At 45.2% G+C, this 22,996-nt stretch overlaps 1 protein-coding gene across 5 annotated transcripts in view; it reads right to left on the bottom strand.

The window, feature by feature from the left end:
* The window catches only part of GALNS (galactosamine (N-acetyl)-6-sulfatase), a 53,037-nt gene that overhangs the window by 7,742 nt on the left and 22,299 nt on the right, over positions 1–22,996 (bottom strand). For all 5 annotated transcript variants that reach the window (XM_083626311.1, XM_083626314.1, XM_083626315.1 and 2 more), the window contains 3 exons: positions 18,168–18,304; positions 16,697–16,799; positions 6,384–6,505 (listed from right to left, as the gene is read on the bottom strand). In XM_083626311.1, the coding sequence (XP_083482437.1) occupies positions 6,384–6,505; positions 16,697–16,799; positions 18,168–18,304 (362 nt within the window). The remainder of the gene's footprint in view (positions 1–6,383; positions 6,506–16,696; positions 16,800–18,167; positions 18,305–22,996) is intronic.

Raw genomic sequence — 22,996 nt, 5'->3', positions numbered from 1 at the left:
GTTGTGCTCAGGTCCCTGCCTGTAGGCTTCCTGTAGGAATCTGCTTAGCCACTGTGAGAACAGGTTGCTGAAGTCTCTGGAAAATAGGGGCCTGCTTTGATCTGAACCCACTATCCCACTTTTTAAGAGGGGTAGCCCTGTTGATCTGTTGCATCAAACAGGCTGTTGTGGCACTGAAAACAAATGCAAAGGCATTTCAAGAAATTAGTAATGGGAACATAAATTTTATCTGCACACAAAGAAAGAACAGTGCAAGTCATTCCCAACAACTGGCAATGGGGAGAAATAAGCAGAGCAAGATCTATAGTATTGTATTGTTATCATATAGTATTAACACACACAGAAAAAGGCAATGGCCTGGTTCATGCGCCAAACTATGGCATCCTGGAACTGTGCAAATTTACAGGCTCCTGGAGAACAGATCGCAGCTGCTTTGCTCTTCCCCAATTTTTCACTCCTGTGCTGTGCTATGCAAGGCCAAGACGAGCCACAATGGAGCAAGGCAATGGCGCACTAACCTCACCTGTCTGTCTTCTTGCAGCTGCCCACCAGACATTGCTGTCAAGTTTAATAAAAGCAGGGAACATGGGCATCAGCCGGCACTGGGTGATGGAGGCTGTTTATTTCACTGGGGTGCACACAGGAAATCTTCCCACACAAAAGCAGAGAGCCAGCAGCACAGATTGTAGAGATCTTGTCTTCTCCTGCACTTATCCTCATCAGCTATTTGAACTGGTTAACAGGCTGGTGCACATATAGATTGTATATAGGATGTACAATACCCCCTGCTCCGCAAAGAAAAGCTGCTTGGTCATGCCCACCTCTGCATTATCCAAGGGAGGAAAAAGAATCATGAGGGAATGAATGACCAGAATCCACAGCAATTTTCATGCTGCTGCTGGTGCTATGCCTGTACAGGTGTTTGGAACGCCTATTGTCTAAGCAAACTGACAGGCTGCTTTGCCCCTGGGCCGCCCTAAATTTGTATTCCGTCTCTTCAAGCCTGCCAAAGGGAGGATGGGAATTGCAGTGGAAGAATGAGAGGGAAGAGCGCGCCAGGGTGAGCAGGTGGTGTTGTGAGGAGTTTGCTCGGAGAGATTCCCCCTGTGTACGCAGAATTATTCCACGCTCAGGATGAAGGAGCAGAGTGGACAGAGTCCAGGGTCATTACACTAATTGACACTTTACCTCCAGGAAGTCCCCAGAGAGCCAATCAGGGATGGATTGGAGGCGCAAGGTCCCAGGCACAGGTGTGGCGTGTGTTTAGTTCATTTAGCGTAATTGTGCTTCTGCAATCTGTTCTCATTGCCCTCCCACTCCAAGCAAAATCTGTACACAACTCACTCCATTGTTAACCCCGCCGTGGCCTGCCGTGAAAACTCAGTTTGGGGCTGGAAGGAAGGAGCTGGTGTTAATATATTGCCTCCCTCCCTGGGCTATGATGATCTTAATCTTTGAGCCTTTACACTCCCCTTTCCAGCTTCACAGAACTGTCTGAGGTTTCTGAATCTGAATGATAAGAAGCCAAGCTGTAAATATATATATATATAGCTTTTTTTTATTTCTCTCTTCCTTTGTTTAAGTATCTGTGTACATACACACGCACACTCTCTCTCTTTCTGCATCCAAATGCCTGTAAAGCCAGGTGGTGCAGCTCTTTCCATCTGCAATGAGTTGTGTGCCTCACCCCCTGACTCAAGACAAAACAAAGAAGGATCTGGTAACATAGGAGTCTTTGCTGGAGAAAGCATTTCCCACCCCTATAAACTTAAGATGCATAGCAATGCAAGTTGGCATAATATAGACATCACCTCACCTATTTTCTCCCCATTTTATATTTTATTCCAAGACAGGCTCTCATTTGAAAAACAACACCACATTTGCACACTGCTCTTCCTCTGTGCAGGAAGACCTAGACACTGGGAGAACAGCTTGGAACCCTGAGACTATAAAGAGAGAGAGCATGAACTATGCTGGACTATGAGGGACCTATGGCCTGATCCAGCTTGGGGATCGTCTTATGTTCAGTGGTATGTGCAATACAGTGAGCTCAGGTTTACAGCATCCCCACAGACAGGCAGGTCCTCCCCATATTCTGTGGACAGAATCACCGACAAGCCCATTTTTGTTCCTCTGCTTGCAGGGCCCTTGCTGGTACCCATCTTTCGAGTGAAATTATGCCTGGGCAAGAAAACACTTGCTCTCCCTCTGAGAAGCACTAATACAGGGACTCCCAACAGGCAGGCTGCCAAGGGGGATAATTAAGGCAAATCAAAAATACGCACCCGCCACAGTAGTAACATCTCTGCAAATGAGGATAATTTAATTACCCACAAAGAAGGGGAGACCTCCTTTCCACAAGGCTTCCAATGTGACCGGAGATATGAGAGGATATAAACATTAGAGAGCTTCCCAAATGAACTTTCATTTGGTTTATTATTATATTTATTTAAAGAGAGAGAGAGAGAATGTGCGCCTTTCTATTATGCCCTGCATATTAAAACATCATTTCGCCATAATCGTGTCATAATCTCCCCATAAAATTCAATCAAGACAATAGCTTGCCGGGTGTTTGGAAAGCAAGGGAGCCAGATGAGAAATGGCTGCAGATGAAAACAATGGAATGCAGCTCAACTCAGAAAGGGCGGTTTTCCAAAGAGACAATTAGATGACAAGGCAGGGGATGCCCTGCGGAGAGAGAGCTCCCAACTCTGGATCCAAGTAGCTTGGATTTTGAAAGGAAAACCCCTCAGCCCAAAGCACAAAAGTAAACTGGAGCTCTGTGTGTTACACTTGTAGGACTGGGACGCCTGGGATTTGCTGCTGGGTGCAGAACTCAGCATACCGACAGCCATAGCTTTTGATTTTTGTAAGGAAGCTTCCAGCTCTTGTGGTTGGTAAGATAAACTTGACAACATTGGGGCCATGCCTGGGGGCCCAACAGGACATAAAAGAGGGGGTATGATGGGGCTTCTGCACCAAGCATGGCAGGTTGCTCCTTTTGTAGGGGGAGGGGAATTGCAGAAATAATTTTACATATGCAGACTGTTGGACTGGCATGATGTATTCAGAAAGCTGATGTGTGGTGTGGTGAGCAGCATGTTGTGCAAGGACCTGCGAAGACCCAATAGTGTTCAGGCAGGCCTTCGAAAATTGAATTTCTTTACAAGGCAGTTCTTCTTGAGATGTTACTGATGTTATGATAATATGATGCCACTATGCTATTTCTATTTTCCGGACAGCCCTAAGGCTCACTGCGTGCAGTTGGCCTGGCCATAATTTCACTGCCCAATCTGTAAGAAAGATGGGAATATGAATTAATAAATAATAAATAAAATATTCAGCCCTCAGATTCAAGGTGTTGCTTAGTGCAGCATTCCAAGTTGTTGCTCAGCGCAGCCCTACTAGGCAGCACTGGGCGGTGGTGCAATAGATGAAGGCAGGAACTTGTGTATGAAAAGATGCAAGAAGACATTTTAGAGTATTGGTCATAGCAGAGGTCTCACTTCAGGCAGCAAAACATCATGATCTTGCATTGGATTTGGGCTCGCTTGGCAGACAATTTCTGCTTCTAGTGTGGACTATGCATGGTCTTGACAAAAAAAGAAATAGTACTGCATAAAGGATTATCAATATAAATTAATACATAGCTGCCTACTGAAATGGTAAGTTTCTCTTCACTTAAATCACACCTATGAATATAACTATAGCCTTTAAGTCAAGAAAAATCTGCAGATCCAAATTAGGTTAAGAACTTAAGAACGGCCCTGCTGGCTCAGACCAAAGTCCCATCTGGCCCAGTACCCTGCTCTCACAGTGTCCCTCTGGGAAGCTCACAAGCAACACCCAACTCTCTGGGAAAGGGGCACAGCGTTCTTTCTGACTGGTGCAACCAAAACGCTTCAGAGAATGAGAGAAGGAAAGGAGAGAAACAAAATCACCCTCAAGGTGAGCGAGAGAAAGTCATATTGTCAGGCTACCCTGTTTCCTTCCCAGTGGGTCATTACAAGTACTGAAACTTGAAAAACTGGTGCCTGGCCTTCCTTTTTTCCTCCTCCCTCCTCATCAGTTTTTCCTTGCAAGTAATGCATTTCAGATTGGTTGTCTTACTACTAATCTTTGTAAACAGCTCTGGGAGGCTTTTTGGCTAGTAAGTTGGGTAAAAAGAGGTTATGCATAATTTTGAGTTTCTGCCAGAATTGGTGATTCCAATAAGAACCACAGCGAGATTCAAGATGGAATTATTTCACCCCCACCCCCAACGACAGCATCTCTATATGCAGAGTTTATGCAAATTATGTGCACATTACAACCTGTAAGTCAGCTATACTTCTCCAGCTCATGATTCACTACCACACTGCCTGCCCCTGCAGTTAGTGCAATGTGAACCAGCAACGCTCAAGCCACAAAAATCAACTGCAAAAAGAATTCATTAGGGCTGAAAAGCAGGAAGATCTTATTCACTCCAAGGATAGGACCAGCATCTCTTTTTCCTTTCCTCCCCAGCAGAGAACACTTAGTGGGCAGCACAGTCACGTGGTTCTGCCAGGACAGTAATGGAGTGAGCGCAAGTGCTCCGCTATTTAGAAGGGATGGGTAATTGCAGCCCTGTCAGTTCCAAGAGCACCTTGCTGTAAAAGCCACTTTGGTGAAGGTGGAGCCAACAACACCCGTTTCCTCTCTCCTTAACGCTCCATTTTGTAAACAGGATTTGTTTCAGGGAAAGCAGATGGTACACTCCGGCTCCTCGTGAGAAAACCTGCCCAACCTTTCCAACTGATCCGCCAAGCCTCTTTTGCTCCACTGCCAATGCAACCTCATGTGCCTCTCTGCAGCTACTCCTGGTGGCTGCTAGAATCCCAGGCTCACCTGCCAATTCATAGGGAAGAGGCAGGCATGGAAATATGCTTACCAAACAGCTGCCACAGACTCTCAGTTCACACCCTGCCTTTCAGTGGCCTCAGGTGAGGGCAAAAGGCAGGCGGTAGGATATCTTAACCCCTTTAATGGAGCATGGATTTAATTTTAGGGATAAGTGAAACCTATCTTGAATAGCTTCTGGCTACACAAACATGCCAAGTTCCTTAGGAACATGGAAAGCTGCCTTTTCCCAGCCCAGAATATTTCTCTGCCTAGTCTACATATCATCTGCTCTGACTGACAGTGACTCTCCAGGGTGTCAGGCAGAGTCTTTCCCATCACCTATGGCCTGATCCTGGAGATGCAAGGACTGAACCGGGGACCTGGCGCTTGCATACTGCATCATCTGCTGCTGAGCTACAACCCTTCCCCTTCGCCACCAAAAGGGCTCCCAGCTCTGACATTAAGATGATTGCTACCAAGGAGACAGTCTTCGTGATTATACTCTTCATCAAAAACACCCTCAGGGCTGAAAGCGGGAGGGTGGGGGGAGCATTCAGAGCACCATTATAACTCCAAGCATGTTGCTTTCAGGGGCCTTCTCTGCAAAGAGCCTCCTGCCCGCATCCCCTAAAACTGCAGATCCCCTCTCTGTCTCCTCAGGGTCTTGAAACCAGCTTGCAGCCTGGAAGTCTGGGGCCACTTGGCTGGAAGGAGGTCGAGACCTCTTGCACGGCTCTAATTAAGGTTGAGGGGGCTTGCAAAGAAGAACCAACTGGAGGGGAGGCGTTGTTCCACAGGTCAGATATGCCCCCGCTTTCTACTTAATGGCATTCAGAATCTACCACCTGAGACAGCTCCCTCACTTTTCACCCCACAGGAGAGCTGTCTTTGTCTGCAGCCATTAAAAATCCAGTTCTGTTGGTTTTAGTTCATTTTACCTGCTTGTCAGAGAGCTGTACAGCTGCAGTGCTGTCAGGATAAAGCATTTTGATCCAACTTGCTTCTTTCACACTTTCATTCTGAGCTTCCCAGAAGCCTTGTTATTAAAAGCATAGATGCTGTCTGTCAACTTCAGGACCAGCCCAAGACATTTTGCTGCCTGAGGCAAAAGATAAGATGCCACCCTCATCTCCCGCTTTCCAAGTCCAGAAGCAGACCCGGCTGGCAGCCAAATTTTAGTTCAGCACTGGCAGTGGGACACCATGGTCTGTCTACCACAGAGCAGGCAGTGTGTGGTACACAAAGCCCCAGCCCCTTGTGCGGCTCCCTGCATCCCAGCACCAGCTGCCTGAGATGCCCGCCTTCCTCTGCCTCATGGTATGGCAGGCCCTGGCCAGCCTGGCTTTGTATGCTGCTGCTGAACAATTCTGTGATGCTCAAAAGCTTGCATTCTTTCCCACAGAGAAAGGACAAGGCAGTTCAAAGGGATGCTGTGCTTGAGCACTTTACCTCGCTCTCTTGTGAGGCTGGTGTTCACCTCAAGAACACCACTTGTGTTTCCGATCACATGAATGCCTTACCTTATTGGATACTTTTCCCCAGGGTCCTTTCCCAAGTGAAAAAGAAGTGGAAGCTTGGAGTGCTCCTCTTGGTCATGGGTCGTTACTCCAGAAACATTTTGGCCGGGGCAGAAATCAATGCCCTGCAAGAGAAAGAGGAACGCCATTCACTAAAGATCAACAACAAAAGCACATGAGCTGTAGGTGGCCAGGGATCTTGAATTCTCATCAGTTTACATTAAGAAAGAAACTTTCAAGTCCTAGTGATTTAACAGAAAAACCTGGAAACAAATGTATACAGGGCCCCAGATTCATAGGGTTGTCAAATGTTGCTATGTTAATTCCAATGGATTTCAAAGTGGCTCAGTGAAATCATGTTTTCACAGTGCTGATTCATTACCAGAATCTCCTCTCCACACCCACACACGTTCTCAGGCTGGCTGCCAGGCTGTACTGAGGACAGGAAAAGCTTCCTAATTGTCATTACATTTGTATCACCCCTTTCCTCTACCTGGAAAAGCATGAGAACAGCATACATAGGCATCCCAGGTGGTCTCCCATCCAGGCAGGGACCAGACTCAGACCTTTTGCAAGGTTGCTGCCTCATAAGCCTTTGGACCAAAAGGCCAGTAATTGGTTTCCTAGGAGTTCAATGTCACGCAAGAAAAATGGACCCAAAGAGGCTTGCAAAATGGAATTTGTTTTTCATGCTCAACTGACTGGCACATGTGTGGTTAGGAAGGACCTGCTCACCACCATCCCCAGCCAGTGACACACAACCCTCAAGACATGCTTTCCCCACAACCATGTGCCTTGACCCACTTATTAAAGGCATTCAATAATATCTATCCCCAGGACAGCTTGCTTGCTCCTGCTTCCCAACCACTATGGCTTCCAGGTACACCATCTCCTTACTTTAATTAGTGTACACGTGGCAAACTTCTCCACCATGCAAAGGGTGAAACCATCCCTCACTCTCTCAGTGTAAAGTGCAGAATCATAATCAAAAGATAGACAATACATATTGCTGGCCCCACTCCAGATTCCACAATAGTCAGGTCAAGTTGAAATAGTCAAAACTGCTGCACTCTAGCAGCTGATGACAGTTCTACAGCAAATCCTATACTAATGCACTATCCCAAACTATCACCCAGGGCATATTATACTGCCAAACACAGCATACCCTCCCTTTGCATTAATGCTATAATGTCTCTGGTCTATTCCATAAGCCAAACTTTTATTTGCAACACACACACCATCACTAACAGGGCACTTGCTGGAGTCAAGAGCATGATGCAATGAGCTCTCTTTCTGCACCACACCCCCATGCACCACATCCTTCTAAAACATTAATTATGAAGAGAGGAGTTCATTACAGTTGTGTCTGCTGGATGCTCTGATGGCAGCCTGGATGTTGCTCAGAAAGCTGCATCCTCATGTTCCGGTTGGCTGGCAACTTCCATGTAAAGATGGAAACAAATCCATCTTTGTGGTGTGCAAATGTGCATTTGTAGACTGCTTACACCAATCTGAATCTCAAAGTGGTCTATCATAGAGGGGCATGATCCTGTGCAGCAGGAAGTATCCACCCATCACCCAACATATCTGGAGGAAGAGTTAACTGCTAGAAATCCCCCTGGACTAGTGTGTGTGTGTTTTAAACCACCCACAGAATGGCTTCATTCACCTTGCCCAACTTCTAACCCAGCACTACAATGGCAGCATTTCCAATTACCAGCATTCTCACACTGACTGAGTTGAACTACCCAGTCTGCAACATCTATTTTCAGCCTGAGTGCATCTTCCCACTAAAGGAGCTGTCAATGGGTCAGTAGGATACTTTTAAATAAATATGGCACAAGATAAGCAAATGAGATGCCAGCTCAATACACATGGGCCCTAGAAGTGTCTCTTTGAATACCAGTCACCAAGTATGTTCTTATTTCTCCTCCTGTAGGTAACAGACCACATTTCTGCCTAGCGGGGGGTGGGGGGAGCTGCAGATGCAAAACCTCCCTTCATTGTGGAGAGCCTAGAAGCAGGAAGAGAGAACACATGGTCACCTAGAAACAGCCTCTCATACATCTACACCGTCCCACCACTAGTTGCCTGAAACTGATGTTTTAGGTAACTGGGGAAGGAAGGAGAATCAGAAGGAGAAGCTTGGGGCGGGGAGGAGAAAAGACGAAGAAGCTGCCCTAGAACTGCCTTGCTTTTCCACCAACCATGTGGCAAAAGCTAAAAAAAGATCATAGGTGGGCAACTTGCAGGCCAAGAAACCAAGAATGGGTCTGCATGCAGCAAGAAGAGAAATTGGGACCAAGGTGGCAGAATGGACTGGACCCATTTAGAGGGCAGGCAGAGAATTGCATTTTTGAATGCTCCTCTAGGTACAAGACAAAATAAACCCCAAAGCAAATAGAATACTAGTGAAGCAGGAAGAGAAAAGAGGCAAAAACCTTTTCCCAATGCTCCCTTATTTTCCAGGACTTTCTGCATGCAGAGCAGGTGCTCTGCCGCTGAGCTGTGACCCTGCCCATTTGCAGACAGGAGCTTCCACCCACAGCCTGATATGGCGCTCTCTGCTCTCAGTCTCCTGCATGTGTGGACCAGGCCCTGGTCTTCTTGGCTGGGGACTGCAAGATGACAGCATCCCCTTGAATAACACCCCTCTATTCTATGCCTCCTATAAGGTCGCCAATGGTCACAGCATCTCAGTTGCATCTGGTCAATCTAGGGCTTTCCTCTGTCCCCTTCCATGAGGCTTCTAGCCTGTCCAGGTTCCTTGAAGTCACCCTCCTTGTGAAAAGGACTTACATAATACAGAGGCCAGCATGGCAAAACCCATTTAAAGGGGGGACGGGAGGGGCAGCGGCACAGCTGTACTGTTTGCACATAGAATGAACACTAAGCTGAAAGGCTCTCCACAGACGTTGGAGGGGATTTGATTGGCAAACAATTTTCTAAAAATATCCTGTGTGTCTTTAATGGACAGGCTGGTCAGTGGAGCAGTTAATATTCTGCTTTTCAATAAAGTAAGAAAGGTTAGAAGCCCATGAAATCCCATTTACCTGCACAGAGCTATAGATTCCTGAATCAGTGGCTAGAAAAATAAAGAGAGAGAGAGTTGCTTGATAAGCTGCAGCAGGCAGGCCATAATGGATTTTAAATGGATACGGAGGTGATTGACCTTTTCACCTCCTGGTGCTGGAGACCTCCGAGACCAAGCGTGGTTTGCATTTGCGCAAAGTGGAGCATTTCAATACTATTTTAAGAAGAAGACAACGGTGACAACAGCTAATCAAAGCCAAGACGTAACATACAAGTTGTAATTTGGATGCAAATCAAAAAGGCTATTTAATTAAGAGCCTGCTAATTAGTACTGCGCTCCTCTAGTGCAAATGTTTTCGTTTGAGGTAAGAATTTATTCTCTGGGTATTTGCTTCCACGCTGCTCTGTTTACAGAGCACCCTTGGCTTCTCATGTTAAGACAGCCTTAGCATTAACACACTCAGCTGATTGGGGGCTGAAATATATTTCCACGCAACCACGTGCAGGCCCACTACCTCCAGATGTGAGCTGTGAGTGCAGCCACCCAAGGAACAGAATGGTGGTTTGCAACTGCTGCACCAGCACTCAGCTTGGGTTTGGCTTTCATTCCCAATATTAGGGCAGACCTCCCAGCTCGGGCCAGCAGGCAGTTCTCTTGTGCCAGCTGTGTCCCCTGTGACTGCTGCCACTTCCTTTTCATAGAATCATAGAGTTGGAAGGGACCCCAAGGATCATCTAGTCCAACCCCCTCCATTGCAGGAATCAAAAGGAACAACCACAGAGGAAGCAGGGGCTCCCACAGCGTGCTTCCTCTGCAGTCTCCTCCAACCCTTCTGGCCACCCTGAAGCCCAAGGGTTGCTGTTCCCCACGTTTTCCATGGCATGTTCTGCATTGGTGGCAACCATGGGGAATCTAACTTGCTTTAGTCACTGTAAAAACAAAAGAAGGTGGAAGCGGATGTTACTCCAGATTAAGAAGGATACTCAGTTTCCTGTGTATACACACACTAAAGCACAAAAGCCATCTTGTTTTGAAAACTAAAGCCGTATGAAACAGTGAGGATTGGGCCAATCAGTCTTCTCTGAGAAGGATCTGAAGTGGCTTCTGGGAGGGATCCAGAAAGGGAACTTCCTTCAAATACATGGGCAGAAGTCCCCATTCTGATTTCCCTCCCTACAGTAAGGCCAAAAAACCCACAGCTGATTTTTCCTTCCAGAGATTGTTAAAAACCTACCTACATTTTTGATTTTTGATTACCTATTGATTTTTCTACGCAGACTTAGCCATAGCACACATCCCCAAGTCTACGACAGAACAGTTTGAATCTCTTAAGTATTTAAAGAAGCACCGAGTCGTCTCTGTTGCCCTCCCATCTCCACCCTAGCTTTCGTGGAAGATCAGATGTGTGTCCCTTCTGCCACCTGCCCTATTTCCCAAAAATTTTCTTCCTTCCTCCCCCCTCCTCTTTCTTCTTCTCCTCCTCTCTCTCTCTCTCTCTCTCTCTCTCTCTCTCTCTCTCTCTCTCACACACACACACACACACACAGAGAGAGAGAGAGAGAGAGAGAGAGAGAGAGAGAGAGAGAGAGAGAGACGACCTTGGTCACAGTGCTCTATGGCTGCCCTGCCAGTGCATCAATTTCCCAAGCAAATGGGCCACAGATGCTCAGTCGATATAAACATGAGGCAAAACAGCAGGCGGTTGCCAGTTGGCTCCCAGCCAAGCAGTGGAACCACCAACGTGTGCGTACGTGTGTTAACAAACGGCCTTTGGCAATCCATCACCTGGGCACGATCCCAGATCATTCTGGCCTGATGAGCAACTGCGATATCCGCCTGGCTGACACAAGGAGCGTCTCTGTCCTCTTGCGGAGGCTTCCTCATTCCAATGGACACAGCACAGGAGGAACGGGGGAAAGAGCTACGTACTAGGAAATGAAGTTATGAATGAGGAAGCTGATTGAACCAGGAATCCTCAGCATAACCACACTCTTGGCCCTTCAAGCTCCAGCCATCTTGTGGGAAGACAGGCTATTTCCACCGACCCGGAGGATTCCAGGCAAAAGTCTCTAGAATTAGGATGCAGAGTGAATCACCACCTAGACCCCTCCTTTGAAAATGCTATTACCATGACTTCTTCTCAGCAGCTGTTGCTTCAGCCCTGCTGAACAAAAATCGCTTTTCACATGTTAACTGTCTGCAAGGGACCGGGGGCGGGGGGTGCAAATCAGAAAGTCTCCATCGGCTCTCAAGCAGAAGCGATCGATGGCTAACCCACATGCTCAGAGGACCACAATCAAATGTCATTATTTGTGAGGTTCTACTTGACTTCACACCACACACCCTCCCCCCCCTCGCAGAAAAGGTGCTATCGATTGGTTCACGTCAGATGAGAAGGGCAATCAGAGAAGATTGCGGGATGAAAAAAACCCTTTGGCATTTTATATTAAAACAACAGGGGTCTTCGTATAAACATGGACACAAAACCTTTTAAAAATACACAGTGGCCTTTATGATAAAAAAATCATTGAAAGCTAACAAGATACGAAGCTGACAGCACCAGGAAGAAGCTGAAGCTATCGGCTAATATGCAATCCACCCAGGGGCTATGAAAAATACATCTTCTTTCAGGGACTGCAACCAGGGCTGTAGCGGGGACAGAAAAAAATGCTTTGTGGAAGACAAGCAGAGAGGAGACTTCTGCCTTCATGTCTTGCTACGAGAAAAGCACAAGGGGCAAAAGAATGAGAGTGGAGAACCAGTATGTGAGATGAGGACCAGGGGAGATCTGGATTTTAATCCTCATTCAGCTATGAAGCTCACTGGGTGACCAGGGACTAGTCACTCGCTCTCAGCCTAACCTACCTCACAGGGCTGTTGGGAAAGTAAGATGGGAGACAGCCAAGTACACCACCTTGAGCTGCTTGAAGGAAATGTGGGATAGAAATGTAACCAACAAGCCTTGAGATCCCAAAGTAACAGACAGCATTTTAATAGTCCAAGGCGGTGGTGGTGTGGAGACCCTGCCCTCCTCTTCTTGAGAACGAGACAAGACTATAGAGAAGGTGGAGAAGAAGGTAGGGACTTCCACTCAATACTGCTGCATCCTAAAGGATGTAGGACCTCCCCTCTGGCCCACAGAATCTGTGCAAGTCTGCTTCAGACTCAACCAATTCCTGCACAGAGTGCTTGTCTGTGCATAACAGTGATGCATGTCTCCATGTGGCCAAACATATTTGTCACAGGGAAGTGCTGTCAACAAATCAGCTGAGCCTCTTTCCAAGAGGAACAGGTGCGTTCAAGGGCAGGGTCCTGACACTTCTAGAGCAAAAGGGTAAGCGAAGTCACAGGCCTTTCATCCTTCCAAACACTTGCCAAGAGCTTGCCGTTCCTGTGGTATCTCAAATGGATTTGCCAGTGCAGCCCAAGGTTCTTTGGTTTGCCTGCATAGGCTTAAAAGAGTTATCTACTGTACTGGCCCAGAAAATAAATGTGTCTCCAAAAATACCACAAATTTCTTTGTTATTTACTAGCATCTCCCTCCCTACACTAAACTTTCCTTTTACTCAGCACAAACCCATTCATCAGTTTCCAAGTGTTATGACAATTTGAAACTACATAGACAAGAACTACTTGTAAATCACAAACGGCTTTTTTACAGCCTCTGGCTGGCAGCTAAGTAAATATTCCTAATGCAACCCTCCCGCACAACTTACAGCTGCAAAGCGACACAGCCAGGTTTTCTTTAGTCATGCGGATTTCCTGTGGAGTGGGTTTATATTTCTTCTTTTGGCACTTTAAGGAAAACAGGTGCTCACTAAATAACATTTATATTCATAATTAAGTCAGAGAAAAATGCCAAGGTGTTCTAGCTAGAAAACAGATCATGACAAGGAAGGGGAAAACTCAGATTGGAGAACACCAGCCTAGGGCAAGACTAGGTAGTGTATGTGAGAGAGACAAGTCATATTTTTCCCTCCTCTATTATATACCCAGTAATATAGTCCATTTGGTGTGATGATGCAGGTGAGGGTGACCAGCTAGGATGGACTAAGCACCATCAAAGTTTAAGGAGCAAATGCTGTCTGTGTTTGGGACACTGAGGTTATTGGATCTTAGAACTGCAAACACCAGAAGTCAAGGAATTCAAACAAGACTTGATCTCCAGAGCAAATAAGAGTAGCCAGCATGATTTGCAAGAATGGAGCACCTTAGCTGATGAGCCAAGATGAGCAAAGAGGGGCAAACCATGGACCAGGATCCCCATCCAGAATGAAAGCTCGTATTGAATGGAGCACTTATGAATCTGTAATGTAGAGGAAAATGCTCACAGACATGGAAAGGGACCTGCGTCTTGTGAACTTTATCCACCATTGCTATTACCACAGAATGTGGAACCTTCATGAAACTTATTCATTCATCACGGGCTGGAGGAAAGAGAGCCAAGAACAGACAGCCACTGTCCCTGCCTTAAAAGACCTAAAAATAAGCAAACTGGCTTGTGATGACTGTTTAGATACATCTGATCAAGTGCAGTCCTGTTTAGATAGGTTGAACTCCACTACAACCCCAAGAGGTGCACTCTTTTTGTCGTCACAGCTTTGAATTCACAGCTTTGCAAGTGAAAGCTTTGGGGATGCAGTTCTGGCTCTAAGGAAGCTAATGACAATACTGCATTCCCTTGGGCCAAGCACAGCCAGGCATCTGAATCAAATGTCTGATTATGAGTCACTAAGGAGACCCAACTATTGCCCATGACAAGCTCCAGTGGATCCAATGCAATGCGGGATCAGCTCATGGCTGGAATTCCGGAGTCACTTGCAATTTATGCATTAGGACTCACATTTTTGCAATGAAACCGACATCTGTAATTTCTAACACCCAATTTTGCAAAGAAATCAGCTTTTGTAACTCCTAACACCCAATATCAACAATATTGATACGGAATCTGAAGGCAGTGAAACAAAGATTGTACAACAATTTCACCTTGGGAGCATTTCAAGTATCTGCAAATCGAAAGCATAACATTATTATTATTGTTATTATTATTATTATTATTATTATTAAGCTGGCTTGAGTTGTAATTAATGTCTGAGCATGAGAAGAAGAATTTGAACAAATTTCAACCCCAGCTCTCTCTCTGAGCGTTGTTAATGGCTGTTCTGTCCACTAATTCTGTGCTCCAATTTTACCCACATCAACCACAGACGACATGAGCGGCAGGAAAGCAAATGAATTTTTAATCATCTCTCTGATGTACAGTATAATTGCTGACTTTTATCAACTAGCAGTTAAACAAAGACTTAGAAAGGAATAAACATTCCTTAATTGCACGTCTGCCACTGCTCACAGGAGGATAACCTTGGGAATGAGTAACTGGTCCCCATTATCTCAGCTAAGCACACACAGAAAGGCAGACATGTAGCAAGAGGCTCAGGTCAAAAATAAATGCTTCTCAACATCAGTTTGTGTGCTAGATACTTAAATCACAGCATAAAAACAATTAAACTTATCCGCGTTCTCATCTTTGCATAAAATATGGGGGCGGGGTGGGTTGCGGCCCTCTCCTGCTTCCAAATGCAATGGTCCTCCCACCATCACAAAAGGCCTATTCTCTCAAGAAAGCTAGGTAAGAAGAAGACATGAAGGAGAGAAACAAAAATCTAAGAATTAAAAATACTATCAGGATTGGCACCAATGCTAAGCTTCATCAATGCACCATCTCCATTGCCAGAGCAGCTTGGCAAGTGCAGCTGGAGGAAGGCTGTGACCAGATGGAAACTGGATGAGAGAGTGGATATGGGAACCTTTCCTGCAGCTACCCCCATTCTCTCTCATAGTAGTTTCCTTTGTCCCCCCCTTCTAGCAGGTGGAAACAATTTGGTTCAGGTGGGCTTTTCATTCATTTTGGTATTTGAAGCTGATTAACTATTATGTTGCTTCTGGTTTTTTGCATTTAATTTTATTTACATGTTTACTTTTTGATTCTTTTATTGCAGTTTTAATGCTGCCAGCCACCTTGAGCACTGCTTTGGTAAATGTAGACGGGATGGAGGATGGAGGAAAGGAAAGGCGCAGCTAAAATGAGGAGAGCAGCCAATGGAGAGAAAGAGAGAGCGGAGAACAAAGCCACTTCGTGAGAAGCAGCAGAGATCAGATTGCCCTAGAGTTTGATGCATTTTTGAAGGGTGTTCTATAATTTATGGTGTGTATTTGTGGCCCATCAGAGCAAGACAGGGCTTGGTCCTTGGCCTCATCCCACTTCTTTTGGTGTGTTGGATACTAGGACCCCTGGAATCGGGTGCTGGGCAAGGCGTAAGCAGGTTTCAAAAGAACTTATTTCTGTAGTGGTTGAATGACAATGTGCTGGTGATCAGAAGGGTGTCAGTAGCAAACATCCACTGGGGTCTGGGAAGCCTGGCAACATCTAACGGTGGAGGCAGGAGGGGAGGGTCTCCTTATGCCAGCACAAGAAGCTCAGCACCCTGACCAGCTGCCTCTGTGCAGCAGAGCACAGAATTGGAAGCAAGCTACATTTTATTCATCCGTAGAAAGATGATCCACTCCTCCGCACTGCACGATCAAAGCTGCTGCCTGCAATATTTCTTCTGCTCAAAATTATTCTCTCCCGCTCTTAACTAAAGTCTAAACTCTGGGGCATTTGACAACTGGCAATGCCAAAAGTCTGGCAGGCTGATTATACCCTTCAAAGTGAGGCAGATTTATGCCGCTGTGGCTATTGGTGGTTCTGACAAGGGTGGCGGCGGCAATTTCTGAGATTATGGTTATTATCATTTTACATAGTTACACTTTACATGCTGTTTCTTAACAGGGCACGCCAAGCCTCTCTAAATCACCCTCCAAGCCTCTGGTTCTTCCTTTACCCTCTCCTTGATGCTGCCCAGCACTTTCCTCTGATGCTCCCAGAGGCTGCTGGTGCCCAGCTCCACCTGCTGTGCTTCCGAAGGATGCTGTGCAGGCATATGCTCCACCAGAAGGAACATGACAGCAGCCAGGACTAGACAGAGACAGTCACAAAGAGCAGCAGGCACATGCACAGGTGATGGCCTCCTGAGCACCACTGTGGAAGGTGGGCTAGCCTGATCTGTACCCCCTTAACATATCCCCAAAACCATGGCTTGCATTAAACAAAAATGAAGATGGAGCAAAAGTTGACATTTTGATGATCTGAGTTTCTCTTCTGGGAGTGATGGGTGTATTTCTATGGGAGGAGGAAGACAAGCATGCAGGAGGGAAGGAGGGAGGGAGGATTTTCAATTACCTGGCTGAATTGCTCCCAGGAATTGCTCCAGGTCCAGTAATGGGCCTTATAAGGCCCAACCCGTATTGCCATCATCTCGTTGCCACGGTAATAAAATATTGGCCTGATGGAGAGAGGGAAGGACAACAAGAGAGATGTACAGCCGCATGAGAAATGTAACGTGTCCAAACAAGCGGCTTCCCTCGCTTTTGGCAGCCACACAGATAAGGGAGACAAACACTTTAATGGAGCCTGGCTGGCAACTCAGCTATCACTCAGGAGCAGGTTGCCTTCTAATAGCCTCCACCGCAAGGTTTTCAATTAGCATTTTTTAAAGCGTCCATCAAGGCGAGAGTCTGAGTTTGCGTAAGCAAGAATGAAATGTTATGCAAGTCATCTTGCTGGCAATTGTTAATCCTTGAACTACCAGACTATGTAATTTCACACACAGAGCCTGATGGCTTAAAATACTCCAAAAGAGGGGGCACCTGTGTGATGGGAGCTGCAAAGGGTACAGGAAGCCAAAGTCTTCAGCGTACGGCCCTGGAAAGCCAGACTGTACAAGTGTGCTGTGAATACTGGCAAACCAGTCACAGAAAGGGGAATTCTGAGCAGAACGGACAAATAATTATCTTGATATCTGCCATGTGAGGGACATCCTGTGCCCTACACCACCTTGAAACTACATTAGGGCGGGTGACAAAAATGTAGAGGAAAGGGATTTTTAAACACTGTCTGTGCTATGCTTGCATGCAAAAGATGTAAGAGAAAATTCCCCCACCCAGATGTTTTCAGCGCACACAATGTGGATCAGCTGTTATTTTAAAGGAGGTTCATACTGGACCAGTACGCAGTCTATTAGCAATGAAGAAAATTCAGTGGGGAGGTCTGCATTAATTCACATTTTCAGGATGATTTCTAGAAAATAGCAGAAGGATCTGGTATAGTTTTTGCCCTTCACCTCATGTCCTGCCACTGACTCTCTTTATCCAGTGTTCTTATTACTTGTATATGAACATTTGTTCCTAATTAGAGAGGACAAATATAATCGACATTGTATTATGGGTGTATATGTGAAGCTGCCTTATATCAGTCAAAATCACTGTAAATTGCCCTGTGATCTTCGGATGAAGGGCGGTATAGAAAATTTAATTAATTAATTAATTATAATAAATCAGAGCACTGGTCCATCAAACCCAGTACTGCATACCACGCTGACTGGCAGTGGCTCTCCAGGGTTTTAGACAGTTCTCTCAGTCCTACTTGGAGATGCTGAAGATTGAACCTAGGACTTTCTGCATGCAATATGTGCTCTGCCAGGGAGCTAGAGTCAGTACAATAGCATTACTTTAAAACACCCAATCCAGCAGCCAAAATACCTGACCCATTCTAAAAATAAGAGGCTCTAAAAATATCCAACTTTTTCTGCTCCACACCAGTAATTGGAGGAGTCAAGGGATGGAAAGCCGCGAGTGTGATGTTCATAACTCACCTGTCAATTAACTTGCCTTGCAGGATGACAGGCGAAAGGTCGATTCCGTCGATCTGTCTGTCACTGGGAGGCTGCAGTCCTGCCAATGCGAGGCTGGTGGTGAAGAGATCCATCACGCTTGCCAGCTGATGACTCACCTGTCATTGACAAGACAAGAGCATTTGCAAAACAATCAAAGCTAGCAGACCCTGAGTTGAGGGAGCTTCTGCTTCCAATGATGAGGTCTTAAGAATAGTCTCGTCACCTTCCAAGATATGCAGTTCAGGGTTTGATTCTGGATTCTACTCCAGGCAGTTGGGTAAAAAGCTTGTGTTTAGGAAGCTTTTTCTCAGTTATCACCTACAATGGAAGCAGCTTACCAGGGTTTCAAACCAAGTCTTTCCAGCCCCTACCTAGAAGTACTGAGGAAGCAGCCTGGAATCTTTTGCATGCAAAGTATATGCTCTAAAACTGAGCAAAGGCCCTTCCCTGGAGAGAAACTAAGAATCCTCATGATTCTGAAGGAATAATTAAAATAGGATCAGCGGAAGCTGCCTTTTATCAGATTCAACAGTGACTGATAACAACTTTCTGGGATTTCAGATGGGTCTGTTTCCCCATCCTACATGGAGATGCCAGGAATTGAACCCAGAGCCTTCTGCATGCAATACATGTATTCTAACCTACAGCCATGTACCAGCATTATTTCATTTTTACAGCTAAAATTTTGTTTTACAGCTAAATTTTTATTCTGTGAACCACCCTGAGACCTCTGGGTATAGGGGGCAGTATATAAATAAATAAATAAATAAATAAATAAATAAATAATAATAATAAACCAAGTACCAAGCTACGTGGCCCAAGTGTCTTTGAGGGAGGGAGTCTCATCCCACCTCTTGTCCTCTGTACTTGTTCTTTGAACTCTTAGACCCAAAGAAGCCTGGTGCCAGGCCTACCAGCAGAGGTTTGCTAAGATACCTAAAGGAAGCTGCGGAAGCAATAAAGTCGCACACTCACCAGTTTCAGAGCAGCATGCGATTTGGAATTTTTGGACACATTCTCATGATTGAGATGATATATAAGTTTAAAATAATACAGGTAAGTGATGAAGTGTAGTATGGTGGTGGGGATTTTCAGGGCGATGAGAAAAGGATACTTATGTACAATATGGTAGTAGTTGGAACCTGCATATTGTTTTTATGGATTCATGTTTGCAGTTATATATTTCAAAAAATAAATTTTAAAAGACCCTTTCAGAGCAGCTATCAAGGTCGAAGGCTTTTGGAAGCAGCTGCTGAGCCCAACAGGAGCAGCATTTCTCCAAGCTGGGCTCCTGTGGACCACGTGATGCTGTAAATTCTCCAAGCTGTGTTTGGGCTGGAAGGGCAGCGGCAGGGGGAAGAGGTGAATGGTTTAAGGTCACTTTTTTAACAGAACATTGTGGGTAAACTCAAAGAGCCTTTGATTTCTGTCCTGAATCAATAGACTGGCCAGTAGGGAGCTGCCAGCGACTTCCTTGTACCTGCCCCTCGCTATTAAACAGAGCCCGGAGTGCAGGCAGCTCACTTTAAATGGCCAATTACATCCGTGGTCTTGCACGCTGTTCTCTCTGCGTAAAGGGGGAGAAAACTTCTTAAAAGAAATTAAACGTCAGTGTTACAGCCACTTGGTTTTATCTGTAGCACCACATTAAAGAGAAGAACCGGAGGGGGGGAGGGGGGCAGGGAGGAGGTTACGATTTTTATATAAACTTTGAAGTATTTTCAGTGGAGAAATAAGGTTGGGGGGGATTTAGTATTTTCTTGCGTTGACAGCACGCTTTCATTTTGCTTGCAATTCCTGTAACAAATGGGGGGGGGGGGGAGGAAGGATATTCTAGAGAGTAACAGCCCAGTGAAAAATAAATAATGAAAAACAGAGGAGCAAGATCAGATATTTCCAGTATCAGCAAGGAACAGCCGGTATTCCGCAAGTAAAGAAGAGGTTGTGTTTTTTTAAATAAAAATGTTTTATATATATATATATATATATATATATATATATATATATATATTTATAAACTCTCGGCATACACAGAATGTCTTTAAGAAAATGAAATCCTTTTTGCTCTGGGCCACATTGCGAGAAGAAATAGCCAGCGCCAGCGTTATCAGTGCTTTCAAGCTCTAACTCTGAATCAAAGGCGACAATTAATAAAGTTGCCCCCGCCAGGAATGGAAAGGGGGAAAGCTAAATATTTGAAACTGGGTGAACAAATGTCAGGGTGTTTTTAAATAAAATCCTTTTACATTTATCACAGCAAGCAGACCTGATATCCCTGTCTAATTCAATTTCAATTTGTGCCCTGTGGGAGATAGTGAAGAAAAGGTTGCACTGCTGTCTTTGGGCTGATATGTTCTTTTCTCCTTCAGGGAGCAGAACCGGGGAGGTGGGAAGAGGGGAGCGTGCGGGGGGGGGGGAGAGAAAGGAAAGGAAAGGAGGGGGCACAGAGCAAACAGAGGATTCAAAGAACAGCAGAATACAGATTCCCGCCAGCAGGATGCTTCTAGAAGGCAGAGGCAGCATGGGAAAATGTTTAAAGTTTGTTTTCGCTGGTTATGAATCCACCTGGAAAATTCAGCCAAGACTTTTGGGTAGTGGGGAGAGCAAGAAATCCAGAAAGAGTGCTTGTTTATGTTCCACAACCTAAAACAGTATGGGCAAAAAAACCTATGAAAACTGACACTATGAAAACTTAGTAAGGAGGACGCTTCTGGTTCAGAAAACTCTTCTCCAGAACTAACCCAAAAAACCCCCAAATCACCTACTATTCTCTCATTCCAGTTCTGCTGTACCATGTTCCTTTATTCTTATATTTAACACACTTTCTTCAGTTTGACTAATGTATGTATACTTAGTACATTCCCCATGTCCACTCTGTTTGCACACTCAAGAATCTTGACATGCATATTGACCTTCTGAGAACTTCTGCTTTCATCTGAAGCAGTTTCTAGCCCTCATGTTTGAGAGTATAATGAGGAATGTCTGTAGAAAGCTTAAAAATGCCATCTTGAGACAAGATTACGATAGTTCTCACATGGCAGGGAAGCTAATGCCTTTTCATACCCAAGCTATTTACCCCCTCTTCTATTGTTTTTCAATGTGCTAGTAGTTGCCAGAATATTCCAAATCCTGCAAAAATAAATATATCCAGATTTGCAGTCTGCATCACACAGTACATAATTTAAAAGGCATATATCAATTGAGCTTCCTTCGGTACAATGAACACACAGCTCCATCTTTAACAGACACATTTGCTGCTTCTGCTGCTGTTGTTGTTTAAAAATGGTTTATAAAGCTCCACAGCTGGAGAGGAGGCAGGCTTGTTTGTCTGTGAATATCAGAGTTCGTCATGTAACAAAAAATATCTGCTCACAAACCATTCATTTGGGCAAAAAAGAGTTCATGTCAAAGGCTGCAATCCAAGACAGAGACAGGAGTACTTAAACCCACTGGTCTCTGGGGACTAAGTGTACCTAAAATGATGTTGGAATGTAGCATTTCCTATGAAGCCTTTGACACAGCCCCCTTCCCTTTTTCTATTGCCGTTTTTGTGTCAATTGGTTCCCTCCAGTTATTTCGGATTACAACTCCCATCAGCTCCATCCAACATGACAAGGGCTGATGGAAGCCATGGTCCAAATCATATGGAGGGCACAAGGTTGGCAAAGGCTCTTGACAGTCCTTAGGAACAGGTGCCTGTTCTCTCCTCATTCTTTGTAAACTGCCATGTAGGTGGGTAGCTCGGTATCAAATTAAAGACAGCCAAAAGAAACAAAAACAGATCAGCTTCTGTAATACAACAATGGCGGAATACAAGGTTAACTGAGGATTTTTTCTGTTGCAATACATTCCTCTGGGAAGGAGCTTTTGCCCTCTCTTCAAAAAGAGGAAACTCCAGCCATGTAAACAACTTCCACTCATGCCTGTATTGATTCCTAGATTTCCAGAGGAGTAGCTGCCTTAGTCTCCTGCAGCAAAAACAACAAAGGGTCTTGTAACACCTGAAACATCTAACAATTCTTTTCTGGCATTAAGCTTTCATGGGCTGCAGTCCACTTCATGATGCATGAGGTGTTATCTACGGATGTCCTAGAGATATTTCTGGCATTGATTATGAAGATAGGCTGTGAGCTACTTCAGCTTCAATTAGGCAACACAGTAAAGTAAGGAGTGAATTAAGCAATGCAGATATGCAATGAAAATCTGTAAATATGTCCCATTGAAATCCATTTTTTGGAGGGGGAGCAGATAGAAGAGGTCAGGCAACAAACTTTGAAAAGAGAAAGAATGAAGAAAGAACTAGAAAAGCAGGAAAAGAACCATGCAGATCAGCAGAACTTTAGGACATGATGCCAGAGCAGATAGGCAGAAACAAAAAGCAGCTCTTCTCACCTGCGGCAGGGAGACTGTGGGGCTTCAGAGCATAAGAGGTCTTGAAAGTAAGGAGGAAACAGCCATTAACATCTATTGTGCTGTATTTCTCTATAAAATAAGAGCTGCCACCACATTCTCATGCTGGCACATGGGGCAGAGGCTTTATCTCTAAAGGTGTGCAATCCCAACAAAGGAAGCCAACTCCCCAGGAGAACCCTTATAGGATGGTGGGTAGGAGGCACCAAGGGACGGTAGAGGGGCTCAGACGGGGCCTGCTGGCTGAGGATCAGAAGTATGTTGTGTGCAACATTCAGAGACCACTGACCTTTGCTTGCAAAGAGTTCACCTACACAAACACCTCTGAATAGAGATCAAAAGTGTTATGTTCAACATTTTAAAGAGGACGACATATGATTGTGTGCAATACACATTAA

Source organism: Podarcis filfolensis (genome assembly GCF_964270895.1).
Source record: "Podarcis filfolensis genome assembly, chromosome: 8".
In the NCBI taxonomy this organism is placed as follows: domain Eukaryota; kingdom Metazoa; phylum Chordata; class Lepidosauria; order Squamata; family Lacertidae; genus Podarcis; species Podarcis filfolensis.
This window is presented reverse-complemented; position numbering and strand designations above follow the sequence as displayed.